Raw genomic sequence first — 20,307 nt, forward strand, 5'->3', positions numbered from 1 at the left:
TGTCCACGAGTACGAATACTATGATACCAATACTCATTCCGTTAACATGTGAGTATCAAAAATACTTGTACTCCCGTTACTCGCGGATATTCATTTTCATTGTTCATTTCTTATTCGATACGGGTTTTATTCACGGATGTTCATGAGTACAAATTTTTTTGACATCCCTACCCATATATCCTAACATGCTTTTAGTCTCTCAATCTTGATGCGAAATTGAAATTTGTCCATGTTCTAAACTTGAATACATTTTGATACGAAAGTAAATAAATATAATCTTTTAAATTTAATATCATTAAATTTTATGTGTAAAATAAAAATTTAATGCATTATTATCGATTGACAATACCTTTCTAATAGAAGATGCAATTCAGTTTACTGAAACTTAACAAAGTGGTTAAAATAATGTATCTTTGAAAGATTAAAATTGTGGCACCGGAAGACATAGATAAATATATTCATTATGATACTTAATAAAAAAGTTATTTTATCATTCTCATTACAAATATTTTATACTTTGTGAATTAAAAAACAATTATCACATCATAATCTTAATTAAAACAAATACAAAAATTAACAAATTACAGTTATACATAAAGATTATATATATATATATATATATATATATATATATATATATATATATATATATATATATATATATATATATATATAAAAACCAATTCTATCGATCTATATTTAAATGTATCTAAAAAAAATCAATGTCAACTTCCAAATTAGCCAAAAAAAAGGACGACTTGTACGCTTTCGGCCGCCAGACGACTTTTACTTAATGTCGGTAGCCCACACGACTTTTATTTGGAATAAAAATAAAAAAACAAAGTTGTGTTTCAAATAAATAGACATCAAAGTAAGTGAAGTGGGTTACAATGTTGCATGAGTTACCTATTAACTATTAACATTTGCTTAATTGATAATGATATTTTATTTATTTTATTTATTTATTTTTAACTTATCATTTTTATTTTTCTTTAATTATTTATTTTAATTTTTTTTATAATATGATGTTTTGATCTAAAAATGATCAAAATTGAAGTGATAAATTAAAATTAGATTAAAATATTATTATAATTGCCTAATTTATTTGAAGAGTTGCCCCATGCCATAAAAAATCTTAGTGTACGGTACAGAAGTGTTTGTCTTCCTGCACGGTCATTTCCAAAAAGAAAAAAGTGAGTGCCACTGCATTTAAACTTGTTTTGAATATTATTTCGACCTCTTTCCATTTGCAGTGTGAAAAGATTGCATGAAGAAAGAAAGCTTGAAGAAAGAGCAGAAGCACAGTATCAATGCTTCTTTCTAGTGTTGAAAAGGCTCTACAGGAAGAAAGATTGAACTCAACTTTTGGACCCCAAAAGAGACTTTTATCTATTGGAACACAGACTTTGGTCAAATATTTCGAACTCAAAACGGCCAAATCTCAACGCCAAAGGTTGACTAGAAAATTAATATCAAAAACACCGACATATAGAGTTCTTGAGAACGGTGGAAATTTTAAGATTCAAGCACCGCTGGACAAATTTTTAGGCTTTGAGATGGGTGAGAGCGATGAGAACGAGAGTTTTAGTTTCAAAACAAACAAAGGGAAGTAAAATATGAAGTTGGAGAAAGTTTGGAGTTTTCCGTGAAGGGGTTATACGTTTTTTTTTTCAGAGGCAATTTTGTCTTTATAATTACAAAAATGGGTAATTTTTTTAGAATTTACAATATTGGATAAGTTTTGCAGCTTCCACACACGATTTTAAAAGAAAAATCATGTCCTTGGATTTTTTTTTTTCTTTGGTCAGATTGTTCGCTTTGTAGCCCTGAAGGCACTAAAGTAAACGTAATCGATTATAAACGAGAATATTACAGTTTTGTAACCGATAACAAAGACAATATAAGTGATTATCAGAGAGTTTTGGATTATGAAGTCTAGACAAAAATATATGTACGGACACGAACATTCGGATACAGCAAAATTAAAAAACACATGACATTGGACACATGACAAACGACATATATTTATTCAAATATATTAATTATATAAAAATTAAATTATATAAGTATAAAAGATAAAACATGTCACAAATTAAAATTAATTATGATACAATATACTATATACTTTTAAAACAATATTAAATTACTGATTATTTAATATTATGTTATAGTTTTAATTTTAATATAATTATTGTAAAAAACAATTTAAAATTTAATTTTGTTTCTTAATTAAAAGTTTAATTTATATTTTATAACTTCCATTTATCATTTAAAAAAGACATTCAAAGTATAAAATTTGTATTTTTTATGTTCATAATTTAAGAGTAAAATAAATAAAAATATAAAAATAGTCTCAATTAAAAAAACAAAACATAATAATAATTATATATTTATCCAATAAACCATATATAACTTTAAATTTGAATTAAATTCTAGGTTCAAATAAAAAAGTATGTAAAACTTATGAAAAAATCAAATTTAATAAAATATTAAATTATTAATATAATTTTGAAAATATTTATTTTTTTACTTTTCTATTTCTTTCTTTTCTACTCTTTTTCTTTCCCTCTTCTTTACTCCGCTGCAACCTACCAGCTTCATCTCTTTTTCTTTGCAAAAGCATAAGTAGTTCCCCCGACATGTCCACAACATCCAAAAACTGAGCCTTGAGAAATGGCCGTGTCTTCTTTACCACATCCCATTACAGGGTCGTGTCTGGGGTGTCTGGCACTGCATCGTTTAAGCTTCCGACAAGTGTTTGTGTCTGCAACATACAGGAAGCTGGGAAGCGCAACCTTCGAGATGTGTTGGAGCTTCTTAGGTTTTTGTGATCAATAATGAATTAGTTGTAATTAATTACGAGACTAATTCTTTATGAAATACTATATAACATTATAATGTAAATTGGTCATTCCAAAATGAATGCACTCAGTTAGAAGAAATTTAAATTTACAACATGTAAACTTAGAAGATATGACCATTGTATAAGATTATTGATTAATAAAAGGTAATACCAGACTAAATTGTAATACAAAGTTAAAATTAGAAAGCAATACAATTCATTATCGAAATGGATATTAGTTCCTATGATGATCTTCAGTACAATAGTAAAAATCTTTTTTCGGTTTATCCAGAATTGGTTGATCCCATTTCGTTATGGATCTGAGTAGTTCTTGGTCGTTCGAATGCCTTACGCCACGTTTGAAGGTCTAGTATGAAATATGTACTTGTATAAGTTGACCAATAGTCTTCATTTCACAATGAATAGAATTGGATTTCATAAGCCTTATTTATCATATGGCGACTAAAAACAAAATAGATCAAATATGGAGACTAAAAACAAAATAGATCAAATTTGTTAGCGGTAGATGAGAAAAAGAACAAAAAGTTATGATGTGATGACATAGAAAGCTATTTGCTTGAAAGTGACAACAACCACAACATCAATATTTTAATTTGACACTTATGAAATTGAATTAGGTAGATATTGGTGGGGGTTGATATCTCTTGCACCCTGAAAAGTTATCTCGACCGCGTCAATGAACATGACAAAATGTTGATTTTGATGAAGCACAGTTATGTCGTCTGAATATTGATGGTCTGCTCTTAACATAAAGTAGACCTTCAAGCCTCGTTCAAGAAACTATGTTTTTGTCCTTTAGAAAGTTATTTTTAGTAAAGCAGAGATAGGTAATGATCAAGCTCCCTTAAGCTTTGAGTTCATGCACTTAGCTAGGTTTGTTGTCATGTAGTCGTACCTTCGCCCTTCAACATTGATGGTAGAATACTTGTGGGGTCTTTGAAGGTTAAAAACCGTATAATGTATTATATCATTTGTCACGTATGTTGCCCCGTGGTAGTAACCTTGCATAGGCCATTGAAGAGGACTTTATTTTGATGTGGGCACTATTAACTAGAAGGGAGATCAACTAGACTCATCTTATTAGAAACTGGATGAAAAATGTCTCTTTACCATATCCCCACTTGATTACCGCCTTCTATGATCAGTTTGATATTCCTCTTGATGATGAACATTTTATGAAGAATAAAAGAACTTTCAAAATTGGTATTGAAGTTATTAATTCTTTTGGTTTTGTCAAAAACATTGATAATCAGCCTATTCTTGATTAGCACACATGTCTCCACCACCTTAGGCTATTCTTGAAACTTCATCTGCTATGGTGAATGATATTATGCATGAGATTCGTGATCTTCGCGTTTTGGTTGGTAGCGATTTGACAATATAGATATTTAGATTTCTCAACTTGAGGAAGACATAGGTCATGTAAGTTGTCACTTTCCCATCTAAAATTCAAAATATATAAATGTTTATTACGATATTTTTAATTTTTCTTTTGATGCACCTTCTAATTCTAAATATATAATTTTATTTGAAAAATTGTTATACTAATTACTTTTGTCCTTATCTTCCTTCGATTTTTTTATGTTCATAAATAGTTGGACTTAGTAACGATAACGAATTAAACATATGTAAATTCTTTAGATTTATTGCTCAAAGAAAATAAATCAGTCAATATCCAATAATTGTATACATTTTACCCTTAATTATGAAATAAACAATTTAATAACAATCAAATATACATTACATAATAATTAAATCTAATAAATTACAACTTTCGTCATCTATTAAACATTAATTACGATGAAATCATGTCAGAGTGACTTGCCTGATTTCAAAATTTTAATTTGTCTAATTCTATCATTATGGAAGCAGAATTGCCTAATTGTGAAAAAAAAACAAAAAAAAAAACGAGTTACATGGTGTAAATAAAAGGTTATCTTTTTCTAACTTGTCCAAAACGTAACAGGCCGTAATATTAAATTTTGGATTGTGGAATTGAGAAGTTTGGGTAAGGTGTGGTGAAGAAGGTGAAGAAAGAGAGAGAAGAGAGATGGAGAGCATAAAGCACAGTATGGTAGAAGTAAACGGCATAAAGATGCATGTTGCGGAAAAAGGAGAAGGACCAGTGGTGTTGTTCTTGCATGGCTTCCCTGAACTATGGTACTCCTGGCGCCACCAAATTCTGGCTCTCAGTTCTCTCGGTTATCGTGCGGTGGCGCCTGATCTCCGAGGCTACGGCGACACGGAGGCCCCTGTTCCGGAGAGCAGCTACACGTGTTTTCACCTCGTGGGTGACATGGTTGCGCTCATAGATTCTCTGGGTGTGGAAAAAGTGTTCTTGGTGGGACACGATTGGGGTGCCATCATCGGTTGGTACCTCTGCATGTTCCGACCAGACAGAATCAACGCCTATGTTTCCCTCAGTGTCCCCTTCCGACCCTTCCTCGGAAGAAATCCTCAACAGAAAACCGTAGATGGTTTTCGTGCCTTGTATGGAGATGACTACTACATATGCAGATTTCAGGTAAATCAAATACTTCGTATATTCTTTCTCTGCATACAAAATCTGAGAACACAGAATGGTTCATTATTATGAATCATCTGCCATTTTATTTGAAGAAGCAGTGAGTGTGGTTTCAAAATCTCTCAATGGATGAAATAGTTTTATTTTATGGTATGAACATGTGATTGATGCTGTTATCATATGAATGGCAGGAAACAGGAAAGACGGAAGCCGCCATGGCTTGCGTTGACATTACGTATCTGTTAAACAACATATTTACTGCGCGAAAAACTGGTCTGACAATTGTACCTGTTTTTCATTCATCTTGGAGTGCAGTTTGTCATTGTTGTCTTATGTTCTTCTTTGTGCTGGTTTTCAAGACATATCAGGTCCACCAGTTTTTCCAAAAGCGGGGCATGAAACTGGGTTTAATCCCCATACTTCACCCACCTTGCCGTCTTGGCTCTCTCAACAAGATCTTGATTACTACGTTACTAAATTTCAGAGGACTGGCTTCACTGGAGGCTTGAAATACTACAGAAATCTCAACTTGTGAGATCCATTCTTTTATTCTCTTATGTACATGTTCTTGTGTGCTGAGAAACTAATACCACGACATTTTCATGATTCTGTTCAATCTCAACGATATGTGCTAAATCTTATTCACTATTTCTGTAAATAGAAATTTTCAATTACATGATCCGTGAAAATTAATCCAAACTATTGATACTTTAATTGAACCATGTTAAACAAAAATGATGTTTTGATATTCTCTTATTATCATCTTGTTGTTGTGCTATTTGTTGTCTTTGTTGAATTGCACCTATCAGGGAAGTTGAGTTAAACTCATACTAATACTATAATTAACATGAAATGTAGAACTATTCACAACAGAACGGGGAGAATTGCAGTTTGATACTATGATATTAGAGGTTGGATAAAAATAATAAGAAATTAGCAGGAACTGTGGCTAATAGTAGCATCTTGAATGGTTTTGCAGAAACTGGGAGCTAACGGCATCGTGGACTGGAATGGGAATCGAGAATGTTCCGGTAAAGTTCATTACAGGTGGCGATGACTTGATGTACACTTCACCGGGGACGAAGGAGTACGTTCACAACGGTGGTTTTAAGAAAGATGTGCCAACTTTGGATGAAGTGGTGGTGCTGGAAGGTGTTGCACACTTCAGCAACCAAGAAGCACCAAAGGATGTGACCAATCACATCTATCATTTCCTTAAGAAGTTTGGACCCTGAATCATGGCCATATTTTATAAAGTACTATCCACAGACTATTTTATGGCAAGGCTCTCTTTGTACTTGTTTGACAAGTTCTCCAATAATCTTATTATAATTAAATTTATGAAGTACATGTTTTCCTAACTGATCTTTTTATTACGATAAACTACATAAGAAAAAGGGAATAAACAGTTTAAATTGAAAAGCAGAGTATGCAAATTTAAAAAATCAGATTTCAAAACAATTACGAATCATCAATGTGGAGTTCGAAATATACAAGTTCATTTCTATACAATAGAGGAATAAACGTAATAATGTTTTTATTTTGGATAGGCTTATTACCAATGAGCGCATCAAGACAAGTTTAATTTGAAGTTGAGTGATGAAAAGATTGGGTGCCACAAACATCTCTGAAAGCACTACAGTCTAGTTAGGCAAATCCTTTCCATGAGAAAAAATAGATGCTCGTCGTTCAAAAATTCCGTAATTTGTAGTAAGGTTGGGAGAGGCCAAAGTACATAATTAACGATTATCCAATCTATGACATCAAAACTGAGTTAAAGCTTCCACAAAACACAATAGGAAAATAAAGGAGCCAAAAATGAAAACTTCGTACTTAAATCATTATCAGAATACAAATAACAAGAAAACTGCCTCCACAGTCTAACATATAAGAAAAATCTGCATTCCAGAGGTAATAATACCAGCGTAAAATTATCTATCACATCACACCCTAAATCCTCGGCTGTTCCTCCTTCCTCTAGCCCTCTCGAACTTCCTTCCCTTAGATCGAACATAAGGTTTGGTGTGGCTGTGAGGAACACCAGGAGCAGGACCAAAGTGCTTCACAGCTTCACGAGCATTCTTTGGGCCTCTAAGAAGAACCTGCATTCAATAATTACACAGTTCAGGTAACACGGCAAATGCATACATACATACAAAAATCTTTCAGCATTATTTAAAGCATATGAATGAAACAATGTGGAGGTAATTCATTTGCTGCGCAGGATTAGGATGGCAGACAACAAATAAAATAATATGAAAAATTCAACCAATAGCATACCACTCAATATTCAGAAAAAGAACAAATTCTAGGCACAAAAAAGTTAAGCTATGAATCCTATGTTTCTCATCAAATTACTCAGTTTTTATTAATCAATATTAATTTTTGGTTAGATTAGTATGGATCGAAAACAAAAATTAAGATGAACCAAATGAGTAAGCAAAAATAACAACTTCAAGCAGAACAGAAGATTAAACATGGAACTACAAAGGATATGGTAAGCAATGATATAAAAAGAGAAAAAAACAAAAGCATTCAAGAGAACAAAAACAGTCATTCAGAAAAAGAAAAAAAACCAACAGTAGCCTCTGAGCATACCGTGTTCTGTCCAAGAGGTGCCCTAAGCGCCAACTGATCAAATGTCAAACATTCACCACCAGCCTTTTCAATTCTTGCACGTGCAGTCTCGGTAAACCTTAGTGCTGTAACTTTCAAGGATGGAACTTCATAAACACGAATATCATCAGTTACAGTCCCCACCACAACAGCAATCTTTTCTTCCTGCAAAGATAAATTTTAAAATTTAAAACAATGGAAACAAATACAAAAATAAAAATGAAAAATACTACACAAAAAAACGAACCTTCCCCTTGGTATACTTAATCAACCTTGACAAAGAAAGTGGGGCCTTGTTAACCTTGCTCATGAACAATCGCTTGAGTATAACAGCATTGAAATTGCTGCCAGTTCTCCGGACAAGGAAGCGATAAAGCTGATCATTTAAAAAAAATCAGAACACTTAAAGTATACAAAAGAAAAATACACATATTCAAGAAAGTATTGTAGATGAACACGGAAAATTTGAGAACAAATAGTTCAAACAAAAAATAGATGGTTTTCCAAAACCTGTAAACTTGAATGTCAAAAATTGGCAAGTACCAGTGAAATAGATCAGTTCCCTCAGTTCATTAAACTGAATATTAATCATCTATAATCAGAATTAGCATGGTAAAATGAGATAAAACATCATCGGGAACCTTTCTCATTTACTAACAGGAAATCTCCATCAATCCATTATTAAAGGAATTCTAGGGATAAGATTTCAAATTTAAAATTCAATAAACGAGTTTAAGGTAAAAACGGATCTGCAAGAAGTAAGACAAACTAGCATACAACAAAAAAAGTTTAAGTGCAGTTTCACAAGAAGGGTTGAATGCAACTTTCTTAAGTATTTATAAAAACATCATAACTGAAGTAATCAAACAAAAAATAACAATTACACTTCTTATGGGAGAAAGTGGCTCAGAAAAATGTGGAAAATTCTATTCCCGGACCTTGCAATGGTGAAGGTCTCGTAATGAGCTGGGATCACATTTATCATCACTGACCACAAAGAAAAAAGCATGAGAGAAGTGAATTGAAACCGACCTTAACCAAGAGCTTGAGGTAGATATCATTGGACTTTGGTGCAGTTCTTTTCGTCTTTTTGCTCTTACCTCCGGCCTTCAGATCGATCCCCTGTGTATCCAATTCAAATGAAAACCGTTAGAGACAGAAGAATAGCAATGCTACAGATGCTGAACAATGAAACAGAGAGAGACGAATAACCATTGCTGCTTCGGGTCTCGGAACGAACCTCCTTCACTCTTTGCCTGCCGCTACACCTGCGATTTATGATAGCAAGCAAATTAGGGTTTTTTACTTGTACGCTTTCATAATAGGGTTCAGAATATGGGCCAGCTTTGGTTCTGAAACATAGGCCCAACTCTACACTTACTATATTCGGCCCAAACTTCCATAACAAAGAGACCTAACACAATTATTAAAATCAAATCATGCTTTATATATTATGTTCATCGGTTGCATCAGTTCTGGTTTCAAGTATAATAGTTTGATACGGAAATCAATTATGGTAATAGAAATAAATGGTAGTATATTTTTTTTTCGAGTTTCTATCTCCGTTTATTTTATATTCAGAGTAAAACATATTTTAAATAAATATTTAAGTGTTTTATTTAGTATCTATTTTTTATATTTATTATGTCGAATGTTATTAATTTTTTACCGGAATATGACAAAAAAAACACAATAAATTATATGGCCAGACTAAAATAGCTGGTAACATTAGATAAGGAAGTAGGTAGACTAAAATCAATAAAAAAAATCAGAAGAATTTTGAATACTAAAATCTAAAATAAAATGTATTAGAAGTTATTTGTTACAGCTTTTCAAAAAGCATCTAGTTTGTGACCCGTACATCTTTTTCTCTTCTGTTTTATATAAAATAATAATATAATATTTATTTAAATCAATTTAAAAATTATATATTTAGTAATTAAAAACACTAATAATAATATTATAAATAATTATGAATTATAAATTTTTAAAAAATTAAAAATATATTTAATAAAATTATGTAGTACAATAACATTTTTTATAATTAAAAAAAATACTTATAATAAATAAAAATGTTTATGTTAAAATTATTAATATAAATATTAATACTAAGATTAATATTAACAAAAATAATATAATATAAAAAAGTACATATTTTTTATGTCCTAAAGCAATTATCTTTAAAAAAAATTTAATCCATAAACTTATGTTTTTAAAATAATCCGACGAAAACAGTATAAATATAAAATCTTATTAAAATCATAAGCTTCTTTTATGGTTGTTCTCCTAAAATTCAGTTATTTTAAAAAATTAATCAATGACGGTAAATAATAATAAATTGAAAGTTATAACAAACAGCTTATAATATATAAAAAAAAAAGTGTATTAAACAGTTGGATTCATTCATATAAGATATATTTAATATTTCAATGAAATGAAATATAATTAGTTTGATTCCAATTAGAATTGAAAAGAATCCATTCCTTCAATCTATTTAATTGATCTTAATTTAGGTGAAGGGATTCTTGGTCATGCCAACCAAATCAATACCCATCCATAATAAAGTGTATATGAAAAAGAGTAGCACTTAATTTAACAAGCACTGTGTTTGGAAGAATTAGTTTCTAATACTTCATTAAGAGATATGTTTGATTTACAACAAAATGAGATGGTAAAGTCCAACAAATAAAATCTACAACCCCAGTCCACGAATGAAAATAGAGTCTATATTTTCTACTGATTTTTTTTATATATTATTCACTGCTCAACCTTCAAATATACTAATGTTAATATATTAAAGTTATGTATTTTTTAAAATATCAAAATCTATTTAAAAAATGCATTAGAATATTAAAATTCGTGATAATCAGCTCCCATCCTTCTCCAAAGAACAAGACCTGAACGTCCGAGACTATGGCTCGAAACCATTATCTCTTTCAACTATCGTTCAAAACAATGTGGTTTCGGCTGACACGCACGAAAGCCTGTGTTCAGAGTTTTCTCAATGCTTTCATCATCAGCTTCTAATTCTGCCAACAAAATTAGAAGTGCTCCAAGCAGCCAGGAATTTCAAATTTATGCCTAATTTTCTATCATAAAAAGAAGTTTGAAAACAGTAAGCAACAGAGGTTTTAGCACTACTTAGCTAAATTTTAATGGACATCTAATCATTTTATAAATCTCATGTATAGAATTTTGTGATTGGTAATATATCTTCACTGTTAGCTAACAGAAATCCAATTACTGATTTTGTAGTTTTAATAAATTTTAACCGACATAATATATAAAGATGAATGTGCTATGGTATATATAGTACTCCTCACAAACTTAGTATAAAACTTCTAAAATAAATGGAGAACTTCATTTTTATAACTCATAATCTATCATATTTTCAATACCAAAAGCATTCTTGATTTAATCAGCATCACTTTTGTCCGTTTTCTTCCTCAAATGTAATTATAAATGCCTCTAACATTTCTCCACTACCCCGAAGCTACTGACATCCTTTGCTGATCTTTTAAACAAGGATAGAATACCTCCCATACCCTCACAGCATTTGGACATCAATGACTCGATAGTATTGACTCATGATGCATGAAGCAGTAAGCAATCTGAGAGGACAAGGGTTGGAGATGTGGAAGCACCCCGGCTTTTATACAACAATGGTTTTTCATAAATCAATAATTTTTCTACAGAAAAAAAAGCCATAAGACAAAACAAACTCTTTTTTACAACTATACTTCGGTCTAAAGAAAACTATCTTCCAGGGAAAAATATTACGAAAAAAACTATGCAAAAAGAAGGAAAGAACATGAAAAGCGAGAGTACAAAGTACAGCAAGATTTCATTTTGATAATTATAACAGGAAACTCAAGGACTCAACTACAAACTAGCACCGTTAATTATGTTCTCAACATCACATACAAGAAACACTCATCTGGACATTCTTCTTCTATATTCTTGAGCATTAGAAGGCGGTTTCTCCACCATCTTGCCCTCAAGCTTCCTGGCAGCTCGCTTTATTGCAGCGAGTTTCTGGCGTTGGCTATGGCTTTTCCTTTTGCTGTGTGATTAGAATATACAAAAAGAAGATTAACATCGTTCCAACAATAATTACAAAGGACATTTCTCAATGAATGAACATAAAGAAAGTAGATAACAAAAATCCAAGATTATCCTTAAGATGCAACTCTACATGAATTTGGTACAATGTCAAAGGGCAAAATATTAATTTTATCGCAAACTATCTGCAATATGATAACATGCACCGAGTAAAAAAATCATGAATAATCACTTCTGATAATCTGCATTTCCAACACCTTGTCCTTTTTTACTTGCCTAATAGTAACAGGACCATACAAAATGCACAGCTAATAAATAATTGGAAATAAAGAGTGCATTCGGACCTTACAAACAGCAAGCCTGCTGTTAGAACCATCCCTCCAATAGCCCAAGAAACTCTTTCACCGAATGGCATTTCCCTCACCCATTGGTGGAAATCATCCAACATCCTCAAGCTCTCAGCTTTTTTGGTCAACTCAAACTGTGAAGTCTTCCATGAATCAGCAACAGAACCTAGACTGGATTTATCACCATAACAAGAAGCCTCTTCTGAGGCAACAAATTCAATATCGGATGATCTCACTCGAAAACCTGCAGCAACACAAAGATCTGTACCGTTGGAGACCCATTCAGCAGCTCTACCACAAACAAAGTCATTTACGCCACAAGGTGCTAGAATCTGGTGTTTCAAATCAATCAAAAAATGGGTATAAGGTGCCAAGTTAAACGATGTTGTGGTATTAAAAAGGCTAATATAAACATATCAAACTCTCTATTCCACAAAAATAAAAATAAAAAGCTAACGTCAGAGCTAAAAGCTTAAAAACATTTTGCTGTGAATTATTAACGACAAACCAATCATGTTTAAATTTTTGTTTCTTGACAAAAAAACAAAAGAATGTTTGACAAAAGGCATGCAAATTTTTGTTTCTTAACCAACTGATGCAGGACTCTAAGCATTTTCATAATCTTGTATAAACAATTTTGAAAAAGTGACAGTCATCCACAAACCTGTGTTTTCACATCCATAGAGAAGTAAGCATTTGAGCATGCCTCATAAATTCTCTCGCATAAAGAAGCACAAATAAGAGGAGGTCCAGGCTGAGTACCAACACGCGGATCACAAATGGAACATTCCAACAGTTCCCATAAGTGCAAACACTCTGCGCTAGCTTCCCCAGTAGTAGCAAGCTTCCTTACAGACATCAGAGCAGGATGTGTATGGGTTACATCACAACAAGTCTTTTTGCGAAATATCCGGCAGAGGGTCAAATCTTTAGGACCCTTTTTGGGAACACTACCCTCAGATTTGAAGGGAGGAAAACGACCTCCTTGAGAAACACACACTCCACTGGATTTACCTGCATTCAGAAAAAGACAAAGAGAACTGAGAATTAAATGCATAGAAGACTATTCCGCTAACAACTTTGTGTAACAAAGGAGCCGTAACAAGTAAGATAAAATGAGATTAAAACATTAACCTACAAAAACAATTTGCTACATATCTCATTTGATTATGTAGATACCTTCTTCAATTACATAACAACCAGTTGTTACACATTTTATCACAAGATACATTATTAATTGCAAACAAAAAATGCATAAAATGGAATGAAAATCGAATTACAAGACAGATTATGATTATGACAGAATAGTAATGGCTGTGCATGGTTTGCCCATTATGATCGATATTAACCTAACACTAAAAAAGTAGTTCACTACTCATTGTAAACTTAATCAGGATTATTACTATGATAAATTTCCAACAACATCATGTTTACTAAAGGATATGCATAAGTAATGGCAAGAATACCCAATTGTCCATTTTAGCTTAAGTTGAAAAAAGAAGTGTGCAGAAACTATAATGAAACGATGATCCCGACAAGGCAAGCCAAAGCGCAAAGACAAGACATCGGTAGATAACAGTATTTCATGTGATTGTCCATGAGAAAGAAGTAAGAAACAAAGAGACAAAGTAGGTAAATACATATATGTGTCGTAATAACAGGTACATCGATTTATCCCACGTTCACAACAAAATTAAGGTTTTTGGTTGGCTGAAACAAACCCAATTTTTCTTTATATCAACACATGATCCAATAAATCAGTTCCATTTTCTTCACCAACACAATGGATGGACAAAAAAAGAACAACAAATGTAACATTTGATATTTTGGTTCTGATAGAATGTCCTATCTGAGAAAGATGGAATCACGGAAATGAGACCAAAGATCGACGACCAACACTGCCAGCGTGGGTCAAGTTAGTATTAATCAGAAATGAACCTTGTAACACCAACTCAAAAACATCACTATGCGTCTCAAACAATTCGAGAAGCGAATTCATATAGCAACGCCAGAGTGCGTATCTTTCAGAAAGGAACATAATTAAAGAATTACCCGGATCCTAAACGATCACAGTACTAACTGTTCAAACTACTAAGTATTTCAAAAAGAAAAAAATAACTGCCCTTTTTATTTCTGCGTATCCATGCTTAAGCTTAATATCGAATTTTATCTTAACGCGATGATGATTACAAATAAAAATTGTAAAATCAGTAGAAGATGTCTTCTTTTTTTCTTTAAGTGATAAAGTACAAAAAGAGAGAAGGTAAACCAGAAGAGTGAGGAAGGGAGCCATGGAAGAGGAGGAGCAAAAGCAAGAAGCTATAATCCATATTCTTGGGTCCGAGCCGGTACTGCTTCCGATCCATACCCGCTAAACCACCATAGATTTCATTGAGTCTCCAACACTAACTACGCTGCAGCCAAACACGGTGCTATTCAATCCAATGGGATTGGGAACCTTCCAAATCATTTCTTTTTCTCAATACATCAAGGCTTCAAAATCTATAAGCCCAAATTCGTGATACTACAACAAAGATGGCCCACATAGCTAAGCCCAATCTAATCCGGGTAGCGTAGGGCGCTCCTCCCTGTACCTCCAAAACATTCTTCAGTACTCCCAAAACTTTTTTTAATTCCGTTTTTATCCCTCAGTAAAATAGAAAAAGAAACAGTAAAATAATCTACTTATCTCTTGTGGATGTCAAGATCCGTTAAGTTTTTTTTTTGTCTTTTGCGCAGATGTCCTTCATAGTTTTCAGAAACGGATGATGACATCCGTTTTTGTTTTTTTTCCTTTTTTAAGTTTGATCAGGTTTTTCCGGTACTGCTTCCATGGCTCCTGCTGGTTCATCAACAGTTCGTTCATGGTGACTTGATGGAGGTGCGCTGAAGGTTTCGTTGTAGGTGTGCAAACTGACGGTGGTGTCGTGGTCTCGTTTCTGGCGTGGCTGCGGTGCAGATGAACGAATGCGTGATTGACGAAGGTTCTGGCGCTGGTTGAACGTTGAACGTCGTGTCGCGGGTGCTGCTCATGAATGCGTTGCGGTGGTGGCTCCGTTCTGCAAACGATGGTCGTCTTTGTTAGTATTTCAAGGTTGTGAAAGGGATAGTTAAAGGGATAGAGAAAATGTGTAGATAGTACAGTGTGAAAATGTGAAAATAGTAGGTGGAGAAGTGTATTTGTAGTTGAGAGTAGTTGTATTGGATGTTGTGTTAGTTGTTCTTCATGTTACAAAATGGTAGCATACATGGGTATTTATAGACCCATAGATTATTCTAGAAACTCCTAGCTATAACTAATGCAAATACTTCTAGATTTTTCTACATGCTTGAATGTTCTTGATTTTTCTTTCTATCCTAGACTTTTCTCCAATACTCTAGAAGTTTCTTTACATTTCAACAACTCTATCTTATATTTTTCTAGATTGTTCTAGAATTTGCATTATACTTTAATACTCCTCCTTGATGCAAATTCGGTAACTCCAAGCATAGCGCGTAGTAGTTCAAATCTTGGTCTTGGTAAGGCCTTTGTGAAGATATCTGCAATTTGATCTTCTGTCGGGCAGTACTCAAGTCGTATCTTCATATTTGTTTCCGCTTCTCTAATGAAGTGGTATTTAATTGCTATATGTTTTGTTCTGTTGTGATGCATAGGATTCTTTGTCATTGCAATGGTTGATTTATTGTCACAATTAATTGTAGTAGGGCCACTTTGTTTTTCTCCCATATCTTTGAGTATTCTTCGAAGCCATATAGCCTGACTTGTTGCTTCAGCGGCTGCCACATATTCTGCTTCAGCGGTTGATTGAGCAACTGTGGCTTGCTTCTTTGACACCCAAGAGAACATTCCTGATCCAAGTGAGAAAGCATAGCCTGAGGTGCTCTTCATGTCGTCCACTGACCCTGCCCAATCACTATCAGTATAACCAAGCAATGTTGGATTGCCTTTGGATTTGTACCATATACCGTACTCTTTGGTTCCTTGTAGATATCTTAAAATTCTTTTGCCTACGCCAAGATGTATTTGGCTTGGGTTTTGCATGAATCTTGATAAGAGACTTGTAGCGAACATGATATCTGGTCGTGTAGCCGTCAGATAAAGTAGACTTCCAACTAAACTTCTGTATCGAGATGCATCGGCTTCTGGTGCTCCATCCACCTTTTGTAGTTTCTCATTTGTCACTAGTGGTGTGCTTACAGGTTTGCACCCGTACATCTTAAATTTCTTCAGCAAATCTTGTGTATATTTCTTTTGTGAGATGAATATTCCATCTCCTCTTTGACTTACCTCTATGCCGAGGAAATAACTCATCAAGCCAAGATCAGTCATCTCAAAGGTCTTCATCATATCTTTTTTAAACTCCATCAACATCTTTGTGTTGGTTCCAGTATAAATAAGATCATCTACATATAGAGAGAGTAAAAGAGTATGCTGACCTTGTGTCTTGATGTATAGTGTAGGCTCACTCTTGCTCCTCCTGAATCCTTGATTGGTGAAATATTGATCGATTCTACTGTACCATGCACGAGGAGCTTGTTTCAGGCCATATAAAGCTTTCTTCAATCTCAACACTTTGGCTTCTTGGCCTTTAACCACAAATCCTGGTGGTTGCTGTATATAGATCTCTTCTTCAAGAACACCATTGAGGAATGCAGACTTGACGTCTAATTGGTAGATGCTCCATCCTTTTTGTGCTGCAAGGGCTATTAGAGTTCTTATTGTGTCTAGTCGAGCAACTGGAGCAAATGTCTCATTGTAGTCTACTCCAGGTTGTTGTGAATAACCCTTAGCTACCAACCTTGCCTTGTGTTTGTGTATGGTACCATCAGGATTTAACTTTGTCTTGAAGACCCACTTAACTCTGATGATATCTTTATCTTTTGGACAATCTGCTAGCTCCCAAGTGTTGTTTTTCTCTATTGTCTTTTTCTCTTCTTTCATTGCCTTGACCCATTCTTCTTGTTTTGCGGCCTCTTCAAAGGTTCCAGGCTCTAGTATAGCCAAGTTGCAAGATTCATAGATGTCTGTTAGAGATCTGATTCGTCTCGGAGTGGATTCAGGCGATGATTCTTCTTGATCTTGAATTGATGTTGGAGTTGCAGAAGATTCTGGAGTTATAATGGTATCTTGATTGTTATCTTCTTGGCTTGTAGTTGGTTGATTGTTGGGCATGTATATTGTCTTCCTCTCAATTTGTTCCTCTTCCAAGTTCCAAGTAGCACTTTCATCTACTTCAATGTCTCTGCTAATAGTTAGCTTCTTTGTTTGAAGATTATAGACTCTATAGCCTTTGGATTGTGTACTATATCCCAAGAAGATGCCTCGTACAGTCTTGTCTTCTAGTTTGTGTCTCTTTTGGTCTGGAACATGAATATAGCAAACAGATCCAAATACTCTTAGATGTTTAGCTGATGGTTTCTTACCGCTCCAGGCTTCGATTGGAGTTTTGTTTTAGACTGCTTTAGTAGAACATCTATTGAGTAAGTAGACAGCAGTGTAGACTGCTTCTGCCCAAAATGTATTTGGTAGTCCTTTCTCCTTCAACATTGATCTCGCCATCTCCATGACTGTGCGATTCTTTCTCTCTGAAACACCATTTTGTTGTGGAGTATATACGACTGTAAGTTGTCGTTCTATGCCTTCATCTTCGCAGAATTTGTCAAACTCACGAGATGTGTACTCTTTTCCACGATCACTTCTAAGTACTTTTATCTGTTTTCCACTTTGTTTCTCGACAAGAGCCTTAAATTTCTTGAATATTCCGAAGACTTCTGATTTTGCCTTTAAGAAATAGACCCATGTCATTCTAGAGAAGTCATCAATGAAGAGGATGAAATACCTGTTGTTGTGATGTGAAGGCGTCCTCATTGGTCCACAAACATCGGTGTGGATTAATTCTAGTAAGTCTTTTGCTCTCCATGCTTTGTCTGTTGAGAATGGTAATCGGTGTTGCTTGCCGAGAAGACATCCTTCGCATGATTCATTATTCTCCTTCAAGTAAGAAAGATCCCTCATCATGTTTTTCTGATATAGAAGCTTTAAGGCATGTGTGTTGAAGTGGCCAAATCTCCTATGCCAAAGCCACGAGTCATCAACTTCTGCCTTCATGGCAATATTAGTTCCAGGTTTGAAGCTTATGGGAAAGCTTCTATTTCTCTTCTCCATTTTTACTTCACCAATTTCTAACCTTCTATTGTCATAAATTTTGCATGTATCTTTCTCAAAGTGAAGAGAATACCCATTCTCCATCATTTGGCCAATACTTAAAAGATTTTCTTTAAGATTGGGAACTAGTAAAACATCCTTGATGAATTTCGTACCTTTCTTTGTCTCCACCATGACAGTTCCTTTGCCTTGAGACTCCACTGTGGCGCCATTTCCAAGTCGAACTTTGACATTGATAGATTTATCAATGTCTTTGAAGATGCTTTGATCTTTGGCCATGTGATTGCTGCATCCATTGTCCAAGTACCAGTTTCCTTCTCCACTATGAGATTCTTGATTAGCATAGAATAAACGTTGCTCCTGATTATGTTCTTCAGCAAAGTTTACTTGATGCTTATTTTTATTACGACAATATTTCTCCACATGTCCAAGCTTCTTGCAATAATGACATATTGGCTTCCCACGATGCCAACAGTCTTTTTCTGCATGACTTGACTTATTGCAAATGCCACACTGAGGATATTTATCTTTCTTGTTTCCAGAGAAATTTCTAGAATCTTTGCTTCTAGAATATTCTTCAATATTTTTCTTTTCTTCTTCTTCTCTCCTTTTGGGTTGTAATTTGAGCTTTGATTGGAAGGCATTTTCGACTGAATTTGTATCAGCACGATTATTTAATCTTGTTTCGTGCGCTCCAAGGAGACCAACTAATTTACTTATCGATAGAGAAGATGGATCCAAGGAAGTTTCTATGGAAGCTACTATGGAATCATATTTCTCTGTGAGAGTGATAAGAATTTTTTCTACCACTCTTTTTTCCTTAATTTCTTTTCCATATAACTTCATTTTATTCACTATTTCTTTTATTCTTCCATATTCTTCAATGGTCTCAGATTCCTTCATTCTGATAGTCTCAAATTCTCTTCTTAGATAGTGTAGTTTAACGGAGCGTACCTGTTCATTGCCTTCAAATTCTTCTTCCAAAATATCCCATGCCCTTTTTGCAGTTTTTGCATCCATGATCCTCCTGGCGATAGTTTCTCCCACAGCTTGTTGAAGAACAAACAATGCTTGGGCATCCTTTTGTTCAGAATCTTCTAGCTTTTTCCGTTCCTCCTCAGATAGAGTCTCAATATTATCTGGTTTTGTATAACCAGATTGAACAATATCCCACAATTTTTGTGAGATAAAATATGTCTTTAGTTTGAGTTTCCAAAGGTCAAAATTTTCACCGGTAAAAACCGGTAGGGGGACTGAAGAAAAGTGAACAATGTTAGAAGTCATGGATTCAGAGAAAAAAACTCTCTTCTTTTGGAAGTATAGAAGGAAGGTTTTGGAAGTAATAGAATAATTTTTCTACGTCCAATAAATGATCGAACGTAGCTCTGATACCACTGTTAGTATTTCAAGGTTGTGAAAGGGATAGTTAAAGGGATAGAGAAAATGTGTAGATGGTAGAGTGTGAAAATAGTAGGTGGAGAAGTGTATTTGTAGTTGAGAGTAGTTGTATTGGATGTTGTGTTAGTTGTTCTTCATGTTACAAAATGGTAGCATACATGGGTATTTATAGACCCATAGATTATTCTAGAAACTCCTAGCTATAACTAATGCAAATACTTCTAGATTTTTCTACATGCTTGAATGTTCTTGCTTTTTCTTTCTATCCTAGGCTTTTCTCCAATACTCTAGAAGTTTCTTTACATTTCAACAACTCTATCTTATATTTTTC

General features: G+C 33.8%; 3 protein-coding genes and 2 non-coding genes across 5 annotated transcripts; 1 reads left to right on the forward strand and 4 right to left on the reverse strand.

Moving 5' to 3' along the window:
* The first annotated feature begins 4,836 nt into the window (after positions 1-4,836).
* LOC114192377 (epoxide hydrolase A-like) lies at positions 4,837-6,671 on the forward strand. Its single transcript, XM_028082083.1, has 4 exons — positions 4,837-5,387; positions 5,579-5,660; positions 5,747-5,918; positions 6,367-6,671. The coding sequence occupies exons 1-4, from the start codon at positions 4,914-4,916 to the stop codon at positions 6,620-6,622; spliced, it is 984 nt and encodes a 327-aa protein (XP_027937884.1). The 5' UTR covers positions 4,837-4,913; the 3' UTR covers positions 6,623-6,671.
* Positions 6,672-7,120: 449 nt separating this feature from the next.
* LOC114189536 (60S ribosomal protein L18-3) lies at positions 7,121-9,354 on the reverse strand. The gene is made up of 5 exons (XM_028078124.1): positions 9,216-9,354; positions 9,036-9,125; positions 8,251-8,379; positions 7,986-8,168; positions 7,121-7,489 (listed from the first exon to the last, which is right to left on the reverse strand). Exons 1-5 carry the CDS (start codon positions 9,216-9,218, stop codon positions 7,331-7,333), a joined length of 564 nt encoding a protein of 187 aa, XP_027933925.1. The 5' UTR covers positions 9,219-9,354; the 3' UTR covers positions 7,121-7,330.
* On the reverse strand, positions 8,561-8,644 carry LOC114192863. Its single transcript, XR_003606182.1, has one exon. It is a non-coding gene; the product is annotated as a small nucleolar RNA snoR53Y (small nucleolar RNA).
* LOC114192862 lies at positions 8,902-8,998 on the reverse strand. The gene has a single exon (XR_003606181.1). It is a non-coding gene; the product is annotated as a small nucleolar RNA snoR69Y (small nucleolar RNA).
* Positions 9,355-11,714: 2,360 nt separating the features above from the next.
* Positions 11,715-14,949, reverse strand: LOC114189515. The gene is made up of 4 exons (XM_028078099.1): positions 14,682-14,949; positions 13,077-13,426; positions 12,410-12,744; positions 11,715-12,066 (listed from the first exon to the last, which is right to left on the reverse strand). The coding sequence occupies exons 1-4, from the start codon at positions 14,776-14,778 to the stop codon at positions 11,937-11,939; spliced, it is 912 nt and encodes a 303-aa protein (XP_027933900.1). The 5' UTR covers positions 14,779-14,949; the 3' UTR covers positions 11,715-11,936.
* Positions 14,950-20,307: the final 5,358 nt, after the last annotated feature.

The sequence above is a fragment of the Vigna unguiculata genome, chromosome 7 (assembly GCF_004118075.2).
Source record: "Vigna unguiculata cultivar IT97K-499-35 chromosome 7, ASM411807v1, whole genome shotgun sequence".
Lineage (NCBI taxonomy): Eukaryota > Viridiplantae > Streptophyta > Magnoliopsida > Fabales > Fabaceae > Vigna > Vigna unguiculata.